Here is a 20,057-nt window from a genome sequence, read left to right as displayed (position 1 = left end):
GAATCCTAAGCAGCCAGAATGTCTGCACTTGCCTTTCACTGTGAGATGGTGTGTGTTTTAATGAGCCTAAGCTAGCAAATAATAGGAACAATGACTATACATCACCACTGATACTGTCTTTTGATGGCTTGCTTTGATTCTGTCTGTGGAATTTTCTAGGTAAGAAAGCCTCTCTACAGATAAGGTTCAGGGAGAGTAAATAAATTGTTAGCACAACTGGAACTTGATCACTGTCTTCCACTCAAACTCAGTGTTCTTTTATTATATCTCAAAGCCTGTCATGAGCAAAATGCTCTGAGTGCTCCAGAAATGCCAAACAACTGAAAGTCCCCCCACTTTTATGTGGCTTCTGAAAGATCCAGTACTTAATCTGATGAGCCATTTGTTAAGCTGATTATGTAGCATTTTATTGTGTTATTTCCTTTTATGCATAGTTTCTACTTATGATTATAGTTTCTAGCAGTGGGGAGTTGTGTGTGTGAGAGTGTATATAATCTCAAAAGAGAGGTATGGCTAGCTAGTTGAATAAGAAAAATGGTAAGAGTATGTGGTGGGAGGCTGACGTCAATAAATTGAATAAGTCTTCCCTTTTTTATTTATTGCTGTGTTCTTTCAGCCCTGCTTAGTTATGGTAAATACACCTGACCTTTTTCCCTGCTTGCCATTTAGGTCCTAAACATTCATATAAAGGCTTCCAATGTGATTAGCATTGATGCTTCTGAGTTTGCATGGAAACTAGATGGTCAGAGATGAATTGTGGGTCTCAGCAGTGGTCAGCCCAGGAGGTTTTTACATCTGCCTCTTCCCTGGATTGAAAATGCTGCTGGGGCCATATGGCAGAGTGCCTCACAGAAGAGCCAGGAATGACTTTCTGGCTGGGTTCCGGATTATCACTTGCTCGTATTTTAAAATGGAGGTTGTAGTGCTTTGGGTTTGATTTACTGTATACTAATGGGATTATTACTTAACTTGAAATGGCATAGTGGGTCATGGTGGGGGTGGGGATGGATATACCTAGAATAAAATTCCAGTAATGTTATCAGTATTCCATTCAGGGAAAGATTTTATTCAACTCTGTTTCTCCTTATAAGTATGCAAAGAAAAACACCAGCTAATAAGTGTCTGACCTTTGACTGATGTCTGTCTTTGAAAATACAAACAGTTTTGTTTAGAACAAAGTAAGGTTTCCTGACTGGCTTTTTCTGTTTGATTTCTTTAATAATCTGTAATTATCTTTCAATTAAATGCCCAAATGTCCTCCCTGCATGCAGAGGAGTTATTGTGGCCTGGTTTGTGTGCACACTTCTAACTTAAAATATGCCTTCAAATATACATACCCAGGACTTGAAAAATCTAAATTAAAAAAGAGAGGTGTTGGGAAATTTACAAAAAAAGGGGGGGGGGAATGATGCTTAATGATTATGAGAAGGTCTCACTTTCTCTGAGCCTGTTTGTGTATGTCTTTTTCTCTGTGTGTCTGTCTCTCGTGCTCTCTTTCTCTAACCCCATTTCTATCAGCCTTTCTCTTCTCTCTATCTTCCCTGCCCCATCTTTCTTCTCCCCCTTCACCCCTTTCTTGGGCTCCAGCCTCAGTCCTTTTGTTTTCCTCCTCATTCCCAAAAGCTGTCCCTCAGATTGTATATCACTCCTGGGATGACTTTTCGTTCATGCTGTTTGCCTGTCTATTTATGTTATTTTTACTTGCTTCCATATCAGGATAATTCATTTTATTTGAGTGGCTGTGCTACAACTTTAAAATTTCACAACAGCCAAGTCTCAGAATTGTCACAAGGATTTTAAACCTGCTTCATCTCCTCTGACTTTATCTCCACTTCTTACCCCCCACACCCACCACGACACTTCCCCCACTTCCCCCTGCTCTATCAGGAAGATGGGAAAGCGTATTTGGTTACACAGTGATTTGAAGTTAGGATTGGAGCAATGAATAAACAGAGTACATTGAGATTCTGCTTGATTTGTACCTTTAAGATTTGTACCTGCAAAATAAACTGGTGTTCATTTGTAGTGGGTGGTAATAACAGCCATAAAATCTTCCAGGAAAGTCTGTCTCACCAGGATAATAAATCTGCAGTCTCACGAGGCTCCTAAAGTTAATAATTTGTCATCATGGTTGTGAAGTGTGTGACCTTTTATGTGATTTTATACACAGATGACCACATATGGAAGCTAGGGACACTTTTCCTATGTTTTAGAGAATTATTTCTTAAGAGCAACAGCCATTTTCTCCTCACTATGCAATAGTTCTGTTGAAGAAGAACTTTTATCCTTTAATTGAATTGTATAGTACGTCAATTCATCTCTAGGAAAAGGTGGTGGCTACTTTTGTATTCATATGGCTTTCCTCTAGTACATAGTGAGCCTAGAAAGAGATTTTGCAGTGGAGCCTTAGGTATTCATTTAGTAACTCGTATTTATTGATATAGGATGTTTAATTAAACTGCCATGTGGCTTCTTCATTATGACTTAAATAAACTCTATTCTAGAAGAAGCCATGCTGAAACGTGCACCCTCAAAGAGGCTTTCTTTCAGCTGGCAACTGGATTATAAGAGTATGTGTATTAAATATTTTAGAAAGATACGTTCTTTAAATAAAAATTATCACACAGGCTGTCTTAAACTATTTTTAAAAAGAGATCTGATTTTAGATTTGGTTAAAATACTAGCGTACATTAGTATTCTTTTTAGGAAATAAATATTCATATAAATTGTTTTTTCAGAAATTGACCCTGAATACAGATTTCAGATCATTGAAAACGGAACCATTTGAAATGTCCATTTCCTTTCCTTGTCCTAATTTATTTCAGTCGCTCAATAGGATTTTCTCATGGAATTAACTTTTCCCTCTCAGCGTAGTTACATAAGCTTGCTGTTGTAATCATGAAAAATAATTACCCATTTCAGCACTTATTAACATGGACTTTACTTGAAGGGTCTCTGGTTTTAAAGTCAGAGCACATGACTAGAGGCAGATGAAGAGTACCTCATCATTCATAGCCACTGAGTCTCTATAATTTTTAAATGCCTTTGGAAAGCTAGATCTTATGCTCAAAAGCATGCTTTTGTGTTAGAAATCTTTTAGTGAACTACTTACTCAGGTCATAATGCTTTTAAAGCCCTGCTTTTCTTTCCTCAGAATAAACTGAATTATATGTTACCAATAACAATGCCACATCATTTCAAAGAAAACTGAATTAAGTAATCCAAGTCCGGGTTGCTGAAAACTAGATGACACAGGGTAGGCACTGTTGTGGTTACCATGCAAAGGATCTCTATTAGTCAGCTTGGGCTGCCATAATAAAATACCATAGAACTGGGTGGCTTAAACAACAGAAATTTATTTTCTCATGGTTCTGGAGGCTAGAAGCTGCAGATCAGGGTGCTGCTGCTTCAGTTCCTGATGAGGGCTTTCTTCCTGGCTTATAGGTTGGCTGGCATCTTGTCCTCACATGGCAGAGGGAGAGTAATGTAGTCTCACCTTGTCTTCTTAAAATGACACCAGTTCTATCAGATTAGAGTCCCACCCCTATGACCTCATTTAACTGTTACTACCTCCTCACAGGCCCTATCTCCAAATTTAGCTATATTAGGGATTAAGGATTCAACATATAAATTTTGAGAGGGCACAAACATTCAGTCCATAAAAGAATCTAGTTGTTTAATTAACAAGGATTGTTGAGCCCTGATACCTTGTTATACCTGCCTGTGTCCCTTCCCCCATTCCCCTCCACTCTCATTTCCTCACAAACACTCAGATAAGGATTTTTTTCGATACCGTTTTTGTTACTTATCAAACTACGTAGTAACATTATGAATTATAAATGTTATTAGCCATTGAGAAAGTAGCTGTGCACTGACTGACCCCAATTGACTGGGAGGGCTAGATGGTGCCTTCTCTGTGGTGGAAGATAGGTTGGAGAAATGTGGTTGGTAGCAAATGATGTCTGATTTGAGCAGCTTTGAAGAAGTCTGGTTCTAGTTGGTTTCAGTTCTCTCCAGCTGCCATTTGAATCTAAACCAATTTTCCAGTTCTTATCATTACAGAATTGTCTTCTGGAAGAATTATTTCTTTTTATTACTTGGTAGCAATATGGATGTAGTTTTGTGAATCGTTAAGGCATTTTAACTCATCTTCCACTCTCTTTTATTTTTTATCTCTTTTAGATTGTTTGAGGGACGTTCATCAAGGAAACCGGAGAAACTTAAAACGCTCTTCTGCTACTTTAGAAGAGTCACAGAGAAAAGTAAATTCCTTTCATTCTTACTGTAATTTTTCTTGCTGATGGGAACAGTTCAAGTCAAGTGACATGTGAGGAACATTTTATGTTTAAAGTAAACCTTCCTGTCCCAACCACATTGAAACACTAGTAATGACGCGACAATATAACCTAGATTTTATGCTTATGTTGTGTATAAGCATAAACGTGTGCTATAAATGTAGGGGGGCGGGGTTTACATACTCTGAAATCGGACCCATATTCTCTGAAATCTGTAATATACATCAAAAGATTTTCATGAATAAAAACCAGAGAAAGTATATTGACCAGGAAATAAATTTTGGATGCTCTTTATTTAAAGAAGTATTCACTAGTTTATTTGCATAAGTCAACTAACGCATTGCTTTTCTACCCATTCCTCTCTTTTGTGCCCCCCTAAGCCCTTTGTGGAGTTCTTATAAAACTGTTTTGTACTGAGTTTTATATCTCCATCTTCCTCTGTTGAACCTTAACATTCTTGCTTCCCCAAAACCTGATAGAAGCTAAGACAGTAGTAGTAAATGTCCAACAAATACTGGTAATGACCAGCTGATAATAGATTGGTATTGCCACTCTTATCTCAGAAGCTGAATGACCACGGTCAAGTTTCTTGACACCTCTAAGCTTCAGTTTTATCACCTATGAAATAATATAATAAAGGCCATTACCTTATAGGGTAGTTATAAATATTAAACAAGAAGATACATGCTTAATAAATGTAAGCTATTATCAATGGGTAGCCTTTCCTACAAGTGGATGTAAATCAGAAAACCTCAAAAGTTTCTTTGTGCTAAGTAGGTAAGGTCAACCTGGTCAAGTGAAATGGCTTTTTTTCAGTTCTGGGTCATAGGATTGTCTTAAAATATGTCTTTGAATCATTTTAAGGTCATTTTTCTCATATCCTTCTTTTACTCTTGCATTACAGTGTACTTGGCATCTTCCCCCTTGAATGTATTGCTATTGGACATTGTTAAATTTTTAGAATGAAATCAATTATCAGGATTTTGATATTTAAGAGAAAATTACATGCTTCTCTGATATGGAATTATTTATCTCATAGCTTATTGAATTTCAGTTTTGTGCCTTGTACTGAATGCAATATTAAAATGCAGAATCATTTGGACCTATGAGACACAAAATCAAATTAGAATTTGTAATGACTTGTTAAAAAGATGACTACGTAAGGCCAGGCACGGTGGCTCACGCCTGTAATCCCAGCACTTTGGGAGGCCAAGGTGGGTGGATCACGAGGTCAGGAGTTGCAGACTAGCCTGGCCAAGATAGTGAAACCCTGTTTCTACTTAAAAAATACAAAAATAAGCCAGGCGCGGTGGCGGGAGACTGTAATCCCAGCTACTGGGGAGGTTGAGGCACAAGAATCACTTGAACCCGGGAAGTGGAGGTTGCAGTGAGCTGAGATTGTGCCACTGCACTCTAGCCTGGGCAACAGAGCAAGACTCTGTCTAAAAAAATAAATAAATGACTGCTTTTTTTGGCTATTCTAGGTCTAATTAGAATTATTACTATTGGGTTATTTTGTTTTGTTTTTACAGTACTTTGAGTTGCCGTTTTAAGTAGAATTATTATAACTAAGTAGTACAGAGTTTACTTTTTTGTCCTGGGAGTCAAATCATGTATGTCTTCTCTAAAAACTAACTTGGCTTTCTAAATTTTAGGATTTCAGATACTTTGAGGAAAAAGCTTAAAGTTTGTTTTTTCAACTGGAAATGTATATGCCATTATAAATATTGGGAATTTGAAGAAATAAATTATAACTAGACATTTTATTTTCTGACTTTTTCACTGTACATGTTAATTAAGTTCTTTGTAGAAATACAGTACAACATTGCTCTTGGTCTTCAGTATGTAAAGCTAACGGTTTAAAGGGAAATACTAAAGAGAATAAAAGAGGTTGCAGTATAATGAGTGGTTGTGTAGAAGTTCTGGAGCCTACTCAATAGACTTCAGAAGCTTATTTAAGGTACCATATTTCATCAAATCTGAGATGTCATAGATTATTTTTTAAAAATGCTATTATATTATATACCTCTAAGAAGGAAAAAACACTCAGGACAGGGAGTTTAGTAGGAGACATGACCCACAAGGCTGGTACACCTAAGGATAAATGAGAAATTAACTTGACCATCCAGAAAAGGGACCATAAAGAAACGTGCAAGTCTCAACCTTGACACTAAATAGAGAAAGGAAAAAAACATTTCTCTGAGAATTTGAACCACAAGCCCTAAGCTTTGGGTGTGCAGCCTTACCACCAGTGTGGTCCACAAAGGCCTGCCACAAAGGATTAATTCAGATGGTATCGGGCTGATAGTGTTCCCAGACGACAGCAGAAGCAGATGCACATCTTCTCTGGGAAAATTCACCTCTAGTCTAGACCTATGGTAAGATACCTCCATTATAAAAGATGTATTCCAGTTTTGGAAATGTAATATGTGAAAAAACATGCCTTTTAGAATTGATAAACTAGAATTCCATCAGGACCAACTTTTCAGTGTTGTTAAACATGTGTATTTTATATCTGATGAAGATCTTGAGACTGAAGTATTTTAAAAAGCCTTCCAAATTAAATTACTTTCTATATAGTTTTAGATAAAGTGTCTTATAGATCAGGTTTTTGAAAATTTATGACCTGTGTGTAGTATATATTGTGATTTTATTATGGGAAGTATTTGATTAATCAAAGTGTCCTATTCTGAGATGAAAGTTGCCTTGTTATGAAAAAACGCTAACAGACATGCTCTCAAGGCATTTTTGTTAATCTAAGAAACCATGTTCTTCTGCCTTTTCTTGCTTTGCCAGCAGTGTTTATGAATTTCTTTTAGCATCTCTTAGTATATATTAAGGACATTTGATATTCTTACTTCTCTGCTAAGTTACCGAATGACAAGAGAGATGTTTTCTATTATATTCATGGAATTGCTTCGCTAGTGTTTGAGTTGTTTGACCACTTACTTGTGAGTTTTAAATATGTTATCCATTTATCTTAAAGTTAGATATCTAAAGGACATAAGACCCATGTTAACAAAAAAATTTGTTTTCTATTACAACTGCTCCATATGGTTTTTGAGTGGTTCCTGCTTTTGACTGAGAACAAGGAAATGTGGAATTGTGCACAGGAATGAAATGATGGCCAGGCTTTCACTGGGTTATACACTGTCATCACTAATAGTTCCTGACATCTCTCTCTTTCCTTAAGAGCTTTTTTCTATTCAAGAAAACAGAAATGGCATGGCATTTTTAGTTTGTTCTTTGATTTGAATCAGACAAATTACTTCTGGCCAGCTGATTTATTTGTTTGTTTCTTTTGCTACTAGCTTTAAAAAATAAATAAATAAATCTGACTGGAAAAGGATCTCGTCCTCTAAAATTATTGACTACATTAATAGTGCTTCATTTAGATCCTCCCAAATTTAGTGCTCCTTGAAAAATATGTCATCTTTGTTCTGTAAACTCTTAGAACCAGTAATTTCTCCTCTGGCTACGACTGCTACTAACAAGTAGAGTGATTGCCCACTATTTAAGCCCGAGACTTAGCTGTACTAACTCCAGAGGATGTGCAAATGATTTCCTTTTTAAATCTGTGACATTTCACTTTACCATATAGTACATAAATGTGTATTTATTCTCCAGTCTCTGAATGTAGGGTTAAGTCCTTTCTTTGTAAAGGAGTCTACAAATTTGAATTCAATTTTGTCTTTATTGCATTAGCTGTACCAGTTATACATCCTTTTTTTCAATGCTTTTTAAAAAAAAAAAAAAAAAAGTGTATTCAGCTTCAAAAACTTTACCAAAAAGTACCAGCACTCAAATCCTACTGTTGTGCTGTTATTTGTATAGTTTCGTTTAGTGAAGTCTTATTATTTTATAGAAGGAGTTTCTACTGTAAGGATATTATTTTCAATCAATATTCTGTTATTTTCCAATGCTAGGCTTTGTATTTCCTGGTTAGTTTTATAGCCAATGTTAGACCTATTCTTTTACCGAGTGTGTGTGTGTGTGTGTGTGTGTATAATCTTTTCAAAATTGAAACTTATTTTGGGTATGTTTTTCTTTTCTTGCTTCTGTAGAACCTACTGGGTTGGTGACATTTACAAGACAGAGTCTTGAAGATTTTCCAGAATGGGAAAGGTAACAATAATAATAAAAATAATCCTAGACCCCCTAGAATTAGAAGGACTCTTGCACCATGAAGGATTCTATTTTATAGCACCTAGAAAGATGGTTTTCCAACCCCTATTTATCCTAGTGCCAGGGAATTTCTTCTCATAAATGATCCATTGATAGCTCTCATGTTTGAAAAGGTTATGCCTTTTAAATCAAAGTCTATAACCCTTTGATTTCTACTGTTTTGTCTTGGTTTTGTCTTCTGAAAGAAAGTCCTGTTTTAAATTGAGGAGTGTTGTATGTGAAGACACTAATAAAAGGAACACCAATATTTAAATGTTTCTCCTTACCCTTTTTTTTGGTTAGTGTTTGAACTTTATGGCTTTTCTTTCTGGAGGACAAGATTGAGAAAAGTCTTTTTATTATTTACATGTTAGTAAACGGTAACCATCTAGAGTTTGTTGAGTGGCAAGAATTTTGAAGTTTGGCTGTCCTTGTGTACTACTGGTAGATTTTGTGGAAGTTGCTATTTACTGTTTGTTTGTTATTTATCAGAAAATATTGAGGAGATAGCAGCCAATATGAGCTAATTCAGATTTGTAAAGTCCTTAGTGTCCTGAAATAGTTAACATATTTCTTAATCTAAAGCAAGTCTCCCAATACACTTAAAGAAGGGTCCTGAAATAGTTAACATATTTCTTAATCTAAAGCAAGTCCCCCAGTACACTTAAAGAAGTGTGGATTAACTTTTTAAATATGTTTGAGGACATGATGAAGCATACTAAACACATATTTAACCAATGCCTCCCATTTTCACTTTCTAATAATTTTATGATAGTTTGTAATTGTTTTGTTTGGAATTAGTGATGAATGGAAATCACTTAAAAAAAAGTTAATTTGAGAAGTCATATCTGCTTAGGTGGCTTTCCTGTGGTGTTTTCATCCATCAAAGATGTTTATTTGTGAAGTGAAAGATAAAGAAATTTACTTCAGAAGACTGAGTGCATGGTTTAGATGATTATTAATAGAGGGAAGTAGATAAAAGGTTAAGCAACCTGAAGAGAGAAAAAAAAATGAGCCAGAAAAAGATGAGAACATGTACAGCATTTTGGCATCATGGCATGTTAGATCTGAAAGGAACCCCAGCTGCCTACTAAAACTCTTGATCAGCTCTGTAATACCTGCAACAGACAGAAGACTGGATAGCTTCAGTGATGGCAAATCCGCTGTTTCACATCAGTTTGTTCCATTGGTGGCTGCTTGTGTTATCATCTCATGCTTTCATTCACTAAAAATGTTTTCTACATTCATTCTCCACCATTCCTGGTTCTTCCTTCTGGAGCTACATAAATAAATCTGAATTTCTAGTTTTCTTTAACATTTGACCCTCCTTCATGTATCTTAATGGCTTCTTAACCTACTTCCCTCTCTAACAGTGCATACAAGTTCCTAGTAAACTGATTTGTTTCTTCTATTTCACATGTCATATGGATTCTAAACCCTTTATCACTGCTCTTAACATACTCCCATTCATTGGGCCCTCTTAAAATATGGTGCCTGGAATTAAACGTACCATTCTGCTGTGTCATCTCTATGGTGCAGAGGATTGTTTTTCTTCACTCTTCTATTAATCTCTAATAGGAATGCAGATGTTTTGTTCCTGTTACTTTGGTATAGATTTTATAGATCAATCTGAGGGCTTCTTTTTAAGTCATCCAGGATCTCTACTTTGCATCTGATATTCATTTGGCACTAATGTGAAAGAACACCCATTTGTATACCACCATGTGGGAGAGAAGGGACAGGTCAAAATGCAGAGACTGGCAAGGCTGCTGTGTCAATGAGACACAGTAACTTTGCCTCTAAGTGAGACGAAGATTGTCCCCTTAATTTTGATAGGCAGAATTTGATTTATTTTTATTTCATTGATCTCTTTTTTGTTTTAGTTGCTTCATAAGTGAGTTGGAGAATATAATTAAAATCAGTCTCCCAGACTCCACAGAACCAGAAACATGCATTCACTTAAAGAGGGAGAATGAAGAAAAGATAAGGATTGTTGGTGTTCCCAAGCGTAAGGGGCTAAATGGGTCCAGGAACTTAGAGGCTTTCCTGAATTCCATGTTTCTGGCATGTTATAGTTAACCCTTTGATTATCAGCAAATACTTTAGCCAGACTTAATCACAGAGAGCCAGAATCATCTACGTCTCTGACTCCTGGGGCAGGGGTGTAGAGGATGACCTATTGGGAAGTTAGAAAATGCTTCAAAACAAAACAAAACCAAGAAAAAGTTTCTAGCAATTTCGTAATTTTATTAAGAGCTATACTATAAAGTTTCTAGCTTCAGTCATGGAGAATAGTTGACAACAGATGGAATTCCCATTCTGAAGTCCTGACTGACAGCCCAGAGATTTTTAGATTATGCTTCTTTATCTTTTTAGTAGTATGCTTACAGGGGTCTTCCTCTGAATAAAATGGCTAGGAAAGTAGGACCAAAAAAAGGAAGTTAAAAAAAATATATCAAACTTACGATACTGTTTTCTACAAGAGACCAGGAAAGTAATTTTTCTAAAAGTGTAGCATACTGATTCAGAGCCTGGACCATTGAGTGAGTCTACCTAGTTTCACATCTCTGCTGCTTTATTTCACAGTCTTGGTTAGCTTACTTAGATGTTCTGTGCTTTGTTTCCCCATCTATGAAAGGAGATAGTAATAGGGTTGTTGAGAGGATTAAATGAGTTAATACAAATAAGGCTCTTAGACAGAACCTGTGCAGAATTACCTTCTGAGTTAAAGCTATCAGCCTGTTGGGCTGGAGTTTTGCCAGAAATGTATTTAAACTCATTGAAACCAGGAAGGAATCAAACAATTCTCAGTACTTTTCCAGCTAACCTCCTAGACTATTTTCTAAAAATATAATCATCTCCTCCCTCCCAAAAAAGATTATTGGCACTCTTATGTGAGTTAGAACTTTGGATCTCCTCCGTTTCATTCATTTATATTTTTTATTCAGTAAGTGATCAGGGGAAAAATATCTAATAAGGAAAATAATGTTAACAAATACTATTAATACAATGGAATTTGTTGTTAATATAACATAAGTCAAGTAAATACCTCAGTGACCATGGTTGAAAGGGAAAGAAAATAATTATGCCTTCTAAATTACAGGTACTAGGTTTATCTGTTAACCTTATTAGTAGAAAAATACCATTGTTCAGAATTTCTGTGGCATGTATTTTCGTCAAGACACACACACACACACACACACACACACACACACACACACACACACACACACACACACACACACACACACACACACACACACGGTTATCAAACAGTGAAAATAGAAAATGGAAGCCAGAAGAGAATCATATATGATTTATTGCCAAGTTTTTTCTACATTTTTCCTCAGATTGCCAACTCTAGCCATAACAAAATTTCACAGATCTTAATTTTTTTAATATTTTGCAATGTTTTTCAACTGTTTTAAAGAAGAAAAACTTTCATATTATTTAGAGGAAAAGCAGGTTTCAAACAATATGTTATCCAATTTTAATTTAAATATGTATATTTACATGTTTGAATAAAGGAGGATCAATAGCAAGAATGTTAACAGTAGGCATCTGTTTCTGACTTTTGAGATTTGGGGTGGTTTCAGTTTTTGAATAGTTACCTATATTTTCACATTTGTCCACAGTGAACAACTTGTCATTAAAATAATAAGTAAGGGAATGTTTTTTTACATTGTAGATGTGAAAAACCCTTGACACGATTGCATGTCACTTACGAAGGGACCATAGAAGAAAATGGCCGAGGCATGCTACAGGTAGGTGAATCTTAGTAGTGTCTGTGTATGGTTAGGACTTTTTCTTGTCAAGCTTCTGACAGCAAAAGAAATTTGAAAAGCTGTTTATTTGTCTCCTAAACTGATTTAATGCAAAGAAGCATGATAGCAGAATGAAGAAAAACACCAAACAGATCACTTTGACAGCCTTGGTAATGTTGTTATTTGCCAGTGTATACTCTCTGTTTCTTATATGTGCTTCTCTAAAAAGCCTTTGACAGAAAATCCCAAGATCTGGACAGCATCAGCCTCTTGGTTCAGACATTGATAGTAGGTTGACAGTGGAGGAAGTTCCCAGGGTATAGTCTTGACAGACTGTCACCAGGCATTTTTATTCATTTTCCTTAAAGGCTCTTCTTGCTCTGCCCCAGTTGATAACCAGATTGAGATGTTTTTCTGCCACCAACAGCTTTGTTTAGGTTGAGGGGGCAGACATCTAAAACTGATTAATAAGAAGGGCCTGTCTCTCATATGTAACAGTTTCACGCACGTGAGCTAGCTGTTAGCTGTTTGCTATGTCTTTTCCCTGTTAAAAGCAGGTAATTCTGGTCCACCCCTCAATCTTTGTTAATAATCTGTTACTGCCTTTACCTTTAAAAAGTATTTTTGGAGAAGGGGGTTAACAAAAACCCCATGTTTAAAATATAGTAATGTCTCACCTAATCTTTTGATTTATAATGCTTCTTTAAAATTCACTAATAATGTTAGTGTTTTGTGTTCTTATCCCATTTATAAGAGCATTGTAAACTGAGTTTTCTTTGAAAGAAGCTTGTATACCATCTCATTTATACTGATAATAGTTTATTTTTCTTCTTAGATTCTTATTTGATGCTTATGTTGGTTCAGAATCTAAAGAAAGCAGTTGCCTGAAAATGGACTGATTTGTTTGAATAACTTAATGCTTACTATAAAATTTACATCTAGTTATTATTTAAATGAAACTGAGATTCTTTTTTAAATGGCCTTTTATTTGGACATATTTGTAATTAAAATCTTCAGAGAGACAAACTATGTTTTATTCTAAATCACCTTCTCCCAGTGGTTATTTGGGCTTATAAACAAAAGTACTTAGGATAGCTGAATTAATATTTTTCCTGTGCTTAACTTCAGCAAAACAAAAACAAAACATATTTAAATTTGCATTTACTCCTATACCTTTTTTCTGTTTAAAAAATAATCTTAAAATATGCTTAAATATTGGTTCAAATTAATATCACTTTTTCCCCCACATTCCCCTCTTGATGAAGTTCTTTCCATCTTTAAAGTCTTGGATAAACTGAGAGATTCTTAATACACATAAACTAAACAAAGTTACTGCTAGTTAGCGCCACAGGAATGCTGACCTTTCATTACAATACAATTCAACAAGGAATTATTTAACAACAGTTAAGGTTGAGATCCTCCCCACTTCCTTGGAATATATTATAGATGAAATGTGAGACCTCGGTAGATTAGAGAATACCGTAAGGGCTTCTTGCTATTAATTGTTCTCCCTACCCATGCCATGTCTCCGCAGGAGATCGGGGAATAATTGCAATGCTACAGAGCTCCTTGTGTAGCATATAAATTACATTATGCTGAATGGCAACAACAACAAAACCTCTCTGAGGAGCGTTATCATTCCTGTCTTTTCATCAAGTTATAATTCAGAAGCTGAGTAATCTGAATGAGTAGCTTTAAAATGACTTGGAAAATAACTGGCTAAAAATAAGGATGCACTCACATTCTTGTTTTCATGTGCTGGAACAGGTTTCTCAACTGTTGTAGAGGGTCTTTATTGTTAAGAACTTTTTTAAGTAGTAAAACTTTGGTTTTCTAAAAGACTGGCATTTAGAGGCATACTGAGTTTAGTGTCTTTATTTCTGTGCGCACCTTTCAAGTTAAAAATGTGGGCCTTTTATTCAAAGAGTAAACAATAGCATACACATTGAATGTATTTCATGATCATTATCAAGTAGTACATAAGTTGGATAGAGCTTATCTTTTTATTTTTGTTATATACCTTATTCCAGTAAAAATTAAGTTAGGCCAATCTTAAACCTCGTCTGTTTCTCATTTGTAGTCACAATATCATTATACTTTTAGGCACTCAGCCAGTCTCTTCGTTCTCAAGTACAGTCCATTTTATTTCTTTACTGAGTTTCTTCTCTTTCCTTTACTTTACCACTTTCCTGTTTGAGGCCCTAGTAGTGCTTCTATAAACTATTCAGTACTCACCTAACCAGCCTTATTACTTTTAGTTTTACAGTTTTCCATTTATTCTTTAAACTCTAGCCTGAATTATCTTCCTAAAACATAGGTCCAGGTGCTACTTGAATCTTTCCCAGAACCTTCAGAGGGAAATTGAGTAAAAATTCCCTAGACCTCAGACCACCTCATCACCAACTGTAAGCCTCCACCTACTCTACACTGCAGGCAAGCACAATGAATCTGTTTACCATTCCCCTCATACAGTGATTTACATTTGGTTTTTTTTGGCCCTGTGTCCTTGTGCAGCTATGCCCTCAGCCTGCATGTCAGCTGCCACATCCTCTTGTAAAGCTTTCCTATCTTCCTCCCATGCTCTAATTTTAGTTAATTGTATTATTAGAAAGTGTCAAATACATAGTAACAAGCTCTTCAATAATCATCTTCTCATTCTGCTTATGCTCATTCTGACTACCATCTAAATTGCAAATGCTGTGAGACCAGGAACCATACATATCTTATTCATCTTTGTATCCAGTGATTCCCAGCACAATTCAGTAAATAATTTGTTGAACTGGACAGTTTAAGCCACGAATCACCCAGTGCCCATAGACCTCATATGTAGTAGGTAACTAATTCTAATCAACAGACTGGTTTCACCAAAATTATTTTCCTGTATAAGCTAAAAAGTTACTCTGGTTTTTTAGCATTGGTTTTAGTACTCCAGAACACAAATCCAAATATGTGATTCTCTCTGGTAACTCAATTGAAGAACTCCTCAGTGGTATGTTTTAGTATTTTCTAAGTTCTTCTGTGGTAAAAGAAGACTGCTTCGCCTTCTATTAATTTCTGTCTTTTGACATATATTTTTACATATCAAACGATTCATACTATTGTTTTACTATTTTGTAAAATAGGCTTCAGACTGTCATTTAGTATCAGTTGCTTTAGAGAACACTGAAGTTTTAAGAAATCGTATATTTTAAAATAGTTTGAAAGAATATAAGCCTCATGGTATTTAGTAAATTCTATTTTACTTGTGTGTATGACTGTGTATACACAAGGTGTGTGTGTGTGTGTGTGTGTGTGTGTGTGTGTGTGTGTGTGATCTAACTCAGATAGTCTCACTTAGGAAAAGATGGTTGCTATTTCTTACATACTGCTTCATGAGGCTGGCATAGTGCTGGACACACTGGACAAACGGAAATAATGCCAGCAAGTTTAGTTTGCTTTCTCTGGAGGATTGTGTAACTCTTCTTTATTAGTAGGTGTTTGGGGATCCCATCATACTACTCCACATAAAGCTTAAGAGTTTCCAACTTAATTGGAAATATTACTTTGATTGAATCTTTGTTGCTATACTGGGTTTTCTTTCTTCCTTTTTTTCCTTAGTTATATTTTTAAAAAAATAGTTTGTAATGTTCATGTAGTTTGGGGTTTGGGGTTGAATTTAGAAGGACAAAAATTCGATCTCTTTATTCTTACAATAAGGTTGGAAAAGGTTACCCAAAAAGTTGATTACTAAACTTTTCAGTTCTTTAGGGCAAGTGTTTGGTTACCATATTACATAAGAAAAGTTTAATTATATTAAAGTCACGTGAAATACATAAAGGGAAATTGAGTAGTGAATGGGGGAGAATGACTTTGAAACCTTCTCAGATAAAGACCTCCCTTGATTTGTGGCCCATGAGACACAAATAGGTTTATAAACAAGGGTCTGTATGATACATAATATTTTGCCTAAAAGCTGCATTTTCCAGATTGCTTCTCTGGTTCTGGGATCCAGGAAAATGTGCAGAGATGTTAACTGCAGTGAGATGGAAAGAGTTTAAGCAACCATAATCTGCCCTTCCTGGGAAGATTACTTATTTGGGGGTTGATTTTCATGGGAGAGGAAAAGATGAGAGCTTAGAGACTGTGTGCTTCTTGATCATATATGTAGGTATTTTTGACCATTATTTAATATGCCACATTTCCCCAACAGGTGGATTTTGCAAATCGTTTTGTTGGAGGTGGTGTAACCAGTGCAGGACTTGTGCAAGAAGAAATCCGCTTTTTAATCAATCCTGAGTTGATTATTTCGCGGCTCTTCACTGAGGTGCTGGATCACAATGAATGTCTAATTATCACAGGTTAGTTTTGGGAAGCCTGGAAAATGGGGTAGTCTTCCCCATCTGTGAATATCTGTCATGAAGACTAGAGACTACCCAGTATAGCTTTTCTCTTCCATGGGCATTAGTCCCAATATTTTTATCCATTAATTTTTACTTAGTTTTTGAAATTATTAAAGCCTTATTTTCCTCATCTTAAGTAAGACATCTTATCTTTACCTTTTCTTTCTTTTGTGGCATCTTTATCTAAGGAACAGGTATTAAAAACTATTCAGTTAACCCACAGTTTGAATTTTTTTTTTTTTTTTTTTTTTGAGACAGAGTTTTGCTGTTGTTGCCCAGGCTGGAGTGCAATGGTGCAATCTCGGCTCACTGCAACCTCCGCCTCCCAGGTTCAAGCGATTCTCCTGCCTCAGCCTCCCGAGTAGCTGGGATTACAGGCATGCGTCACCACACCCGGCTAATTTTGTGTTTTTAGTAGAGACAGGGTTTCTCCATATTGTCAGGCTGGTCTCAAACTCCTGACCTCAGGTGATCTGCCCGCCTCGGCCTCCCAAAGTGCTGGGATTACAGGCGTGAGCCACCACGTCTGGCAGTTTGAAATTTTGTGACATAATAATGCTCTTAAGAAGAACATAGTGATATGCCTCTAGTATGTATTCTATTGTAATTCTTCCATTTGAGAGTGATTTGTTTCTATTAAAAATAATTTTCAAGTGGTTTCTTGTACTTTAGTATGAAGACGTTGTCTAAATATAAGAAGCACAGGAACAGTATTTAGAGAAATCAGTAACCTTTTGTTTACCCTATTTTGAATCCTAAAAGAAAAAGTTCAGTTAGCATGGCCAGGTGCAATGGTTCATGCCTGTAATCCTAGCGCTTTGGGAGGCCAAGGCAGACGGATCACCTGAGGTCAGGAGTTCAAGACCAGCCTGGCCAACATGATGAAACCCCGTCTCTACTAAAAATACAAAAATTAGCCAGGCATGGTGGCGGGTGCCTGTAATCCCAGCTACTCAGGAGGCTGAGGCAGGATAATCACTTGAACCCGGGAGGCAGAGGTTGCAGTGAGCTGAGATCACACCACTGTACTGCAGCCTGCGCGACGGAGCAAGACTCCATCTCAAAAAAAAAAAAGTCTGATTATCTTGGTGTTTCTTCTTGTTCTTGATTTCTTTACGCTAATATGGGAGAAGGAGGGGGGAAATTTAGTCACGTGTATGCTTTAGGTCTGTTACAGAGATTTAATTTTTTTTGTTTCTTCAGACTGAGATCACTATGTAACAGTATTTTCTTGTGAATAAGCTATCAAGAAAAATGATGATTACCTCATATCTCTTAAGAAACTCTTAATCAGGCACCATATGTAAGTTGAGTCTTTTATCCAAGTACGTAAAAGAATATTCCCACATAAGTGCCGTTAACACACCATGAGTTGCTGGTACTATTTTTTTTTTCTGCAAAAGTGGATTTTTTATTTCCACTTAGAATCTGTTACTGCTTGGAGATGAGTTTAGGGGTCTAAACACTCACCTGGGTTGTAGAATTTCATTTATTGTTATTCCCAAAAATTATAATAGGAGAAAAACCATCCCCATGAGTTATATAAAATGTGTACCCAACCGCATTACCTCCAAAGACATACATGACAAAACTAACTCCAAAGTCTAATCTTGAAGCCACACTGTGCCTCAGATAGATTTGCAGACAACCTTCAGAAGAGTATATTTTCTTACGTTTTGCTTTTAAGATTCTCTTTCACTTTCAACGGTTTGAATATGGTGTGTCTACTTGCAGATCTCTTTGACTTTATCCTACTTGAAGTTTTTTGAACCTCTCTAATGTTTGTTATATTTGGTAAATGTTGGGCCATTTTTTCTTCAAAGGTTTGTTCTTCCCCTTTCCTCGTCTTCTGGGACTCCCAAATTATGTGTTTGTTGATTCACTTGATGTTCCACGGGTCTCAGAAGCTGTTTATTTTTCTTCATTCTTTGTTCTTGTTCCTCAGGCTCAATCTCAATCGACCTGTCTTCAAGTTCACTGATTGTTTTTTCTGCTTGCTCTAAACTGCTTTCAATCTCACTGGTGAATTTTTTATTTCAGTTATTGTACTTTTCAATTACAAATTTCTGTTTATTTTTTATAATTTCTATCCCTTTATTAATATTCTCTATTTGAGAGGTATCATTCTTATACTTTAGTTTTCTAGACATAGTTTTCTTTAGTTGTTTCGGTATATTTTAAATAGCTGATGTAAATTCTTTGTTTACTAAGTCCAACATCTGGGCTCCTCAGGGGCAGTTACTACTGACTGCTTTTTTTTTGAGTATGGGCCATACTTTCTCATTTCTTTCCATGTCTTCTAATTTTCATTTAAAACTGGACATTTAAAATAATGTAATGTGACCCTGGAAATCAGATTTTCTCTTTTCATCACAGTTCATCCTTCTTGCTGTTTTTTCAATGACTTTTCTAAACTAATTTTGTGATGTCTGTGTTCTTTCTGTGTGTGGCCAGTGAAGTCCCTGCTCGTTAGATTAGTAGTCAGCTAATGCTTGAACAGATTTCCTTAGATGCCTGAAACTAATAAGTCTCAACAAAGTCTAATAGTCTTTGTTGAAGGGCTGTATGTGCAGGTGCAGCCTACCTTCAACACTGCACTAAGCAGTTGATGCCTCTGCCTTAGCCTTCACTTCCTGTCAAGGTCAGGCAGAGGAGAGAGCTGAGGGCTTTCTCTAGTTTTTCCTGAGCATTCGTATGGCCATGGGCACGCATGAGCCCTCTAGATTCCTTCTTGTTTTAATATATTAGAACTTTTCAAAGCCCTTTGTGGACATTCTCATTCTGCAACTTTTCCTTTGAAGCTTTTGGTTAGCCTATTGTTTGCCCCAGCTGTTTGCCACCACCTCAAGAAGTCTCAGTGTTAAACAATCCCTGTAATTGTTTTCATCAAACCCTCAAAAGAATTATGCTTTTCCTACTGGCCAAGCTCCAAGTCCTGTAAAGTCAAGACAGCCTTCTGAGCGGGGCCCTCCAGGGGACCACCAGACAGGTCAAATAATGACAGTTCTCTGAGAATTGGGCTTTGAAGGAGCTTCAGCTTTCTTTTGCCCCCTCTAATGGCTTCTGATTTTCACTGTGTTTCAGGAAGGTTTTAAGGCCGAGATGGAGCTTAGGAGAGTGGGATGGGAATAAGGCATATAAAACACTGCAAAGTTTATTGTTTTTACCAAGATTCAGCTGGTTTTTCTTGAATAAGCACTCCCTGGATTGCTGCAAGCCTTTGGCTACTTTTCAGTTGACTCTCACAGTGCTCATCACAGTGTTCCCATTGCTTTCATGGAGGAGAGAGTTTTCAGAGGTTTTTACTGCACCATTTTTTACTGATATCTTTTTATCTTTTGTAAGCACCCGTGGATAAAGGAGCTTTCAATGAGTTATTCTATATCATTTAGACATCCTATGTAAATTTTTATCCCTGTGATTCTGCTGTTTTGGTGAAGGCAAAAAATAAAAAA

The 20,057-nt window shown here is 36.3% G+C and overlaps 1 protein-coding gene across 7 annotated transcripts in view; it reads left to right on the top strand.

The window, feature by feature from the left end:
• Positions 1-20,057, top strand: part of PARG (poly(ADP-ribose) glycohydrolase) — a 122,389-nt gene that overhangs the window by 68,331 nt on the left and 34,001 nt on the right. For all 7 annotated transcript variants that reach the window (XM_054502996.2, XM_054502997.2, XM_054502998.2 and 4 more), the window contains 4 exons: positions 4,183-4,262; positions 8,360-8,420; positions 12,148-12,223; positions 16,413-16,560. In XM_054502996.2, the coding sequence (XP_054358971.1) occupies positions 4,183-4,262; positions 8,360-8,420; positions 12,148-12,223; positions 16,413-16,560 (365 nt within the window). The remainder of the gene's footprint in view (positions 1-4,182; positions 4,263-8,359; positions 8,421-12,147; positions 12,224-16,412; positions 16,561-20,057) is intronic.

Source organism: Pongo pygmaeus, chromosome 8 (genome assembly GCF_028885625.2).
Source record: "Pongo pygmaeus isolate AG05252 chromosome 8, NHGRI_mPonPyg2-v2.0_pri, whole genome shotgun sequence".
NCBI classification, from domain to species: domain Eukaryota; kingdom Metazoa; phylum Chordata; class Mammalia; order Primates; family Hominidae; genus Pongo; species Pongo pygmaeus.
This window is presented reverse-complemented; position numbering and strand designations above follow the sequence as displayed.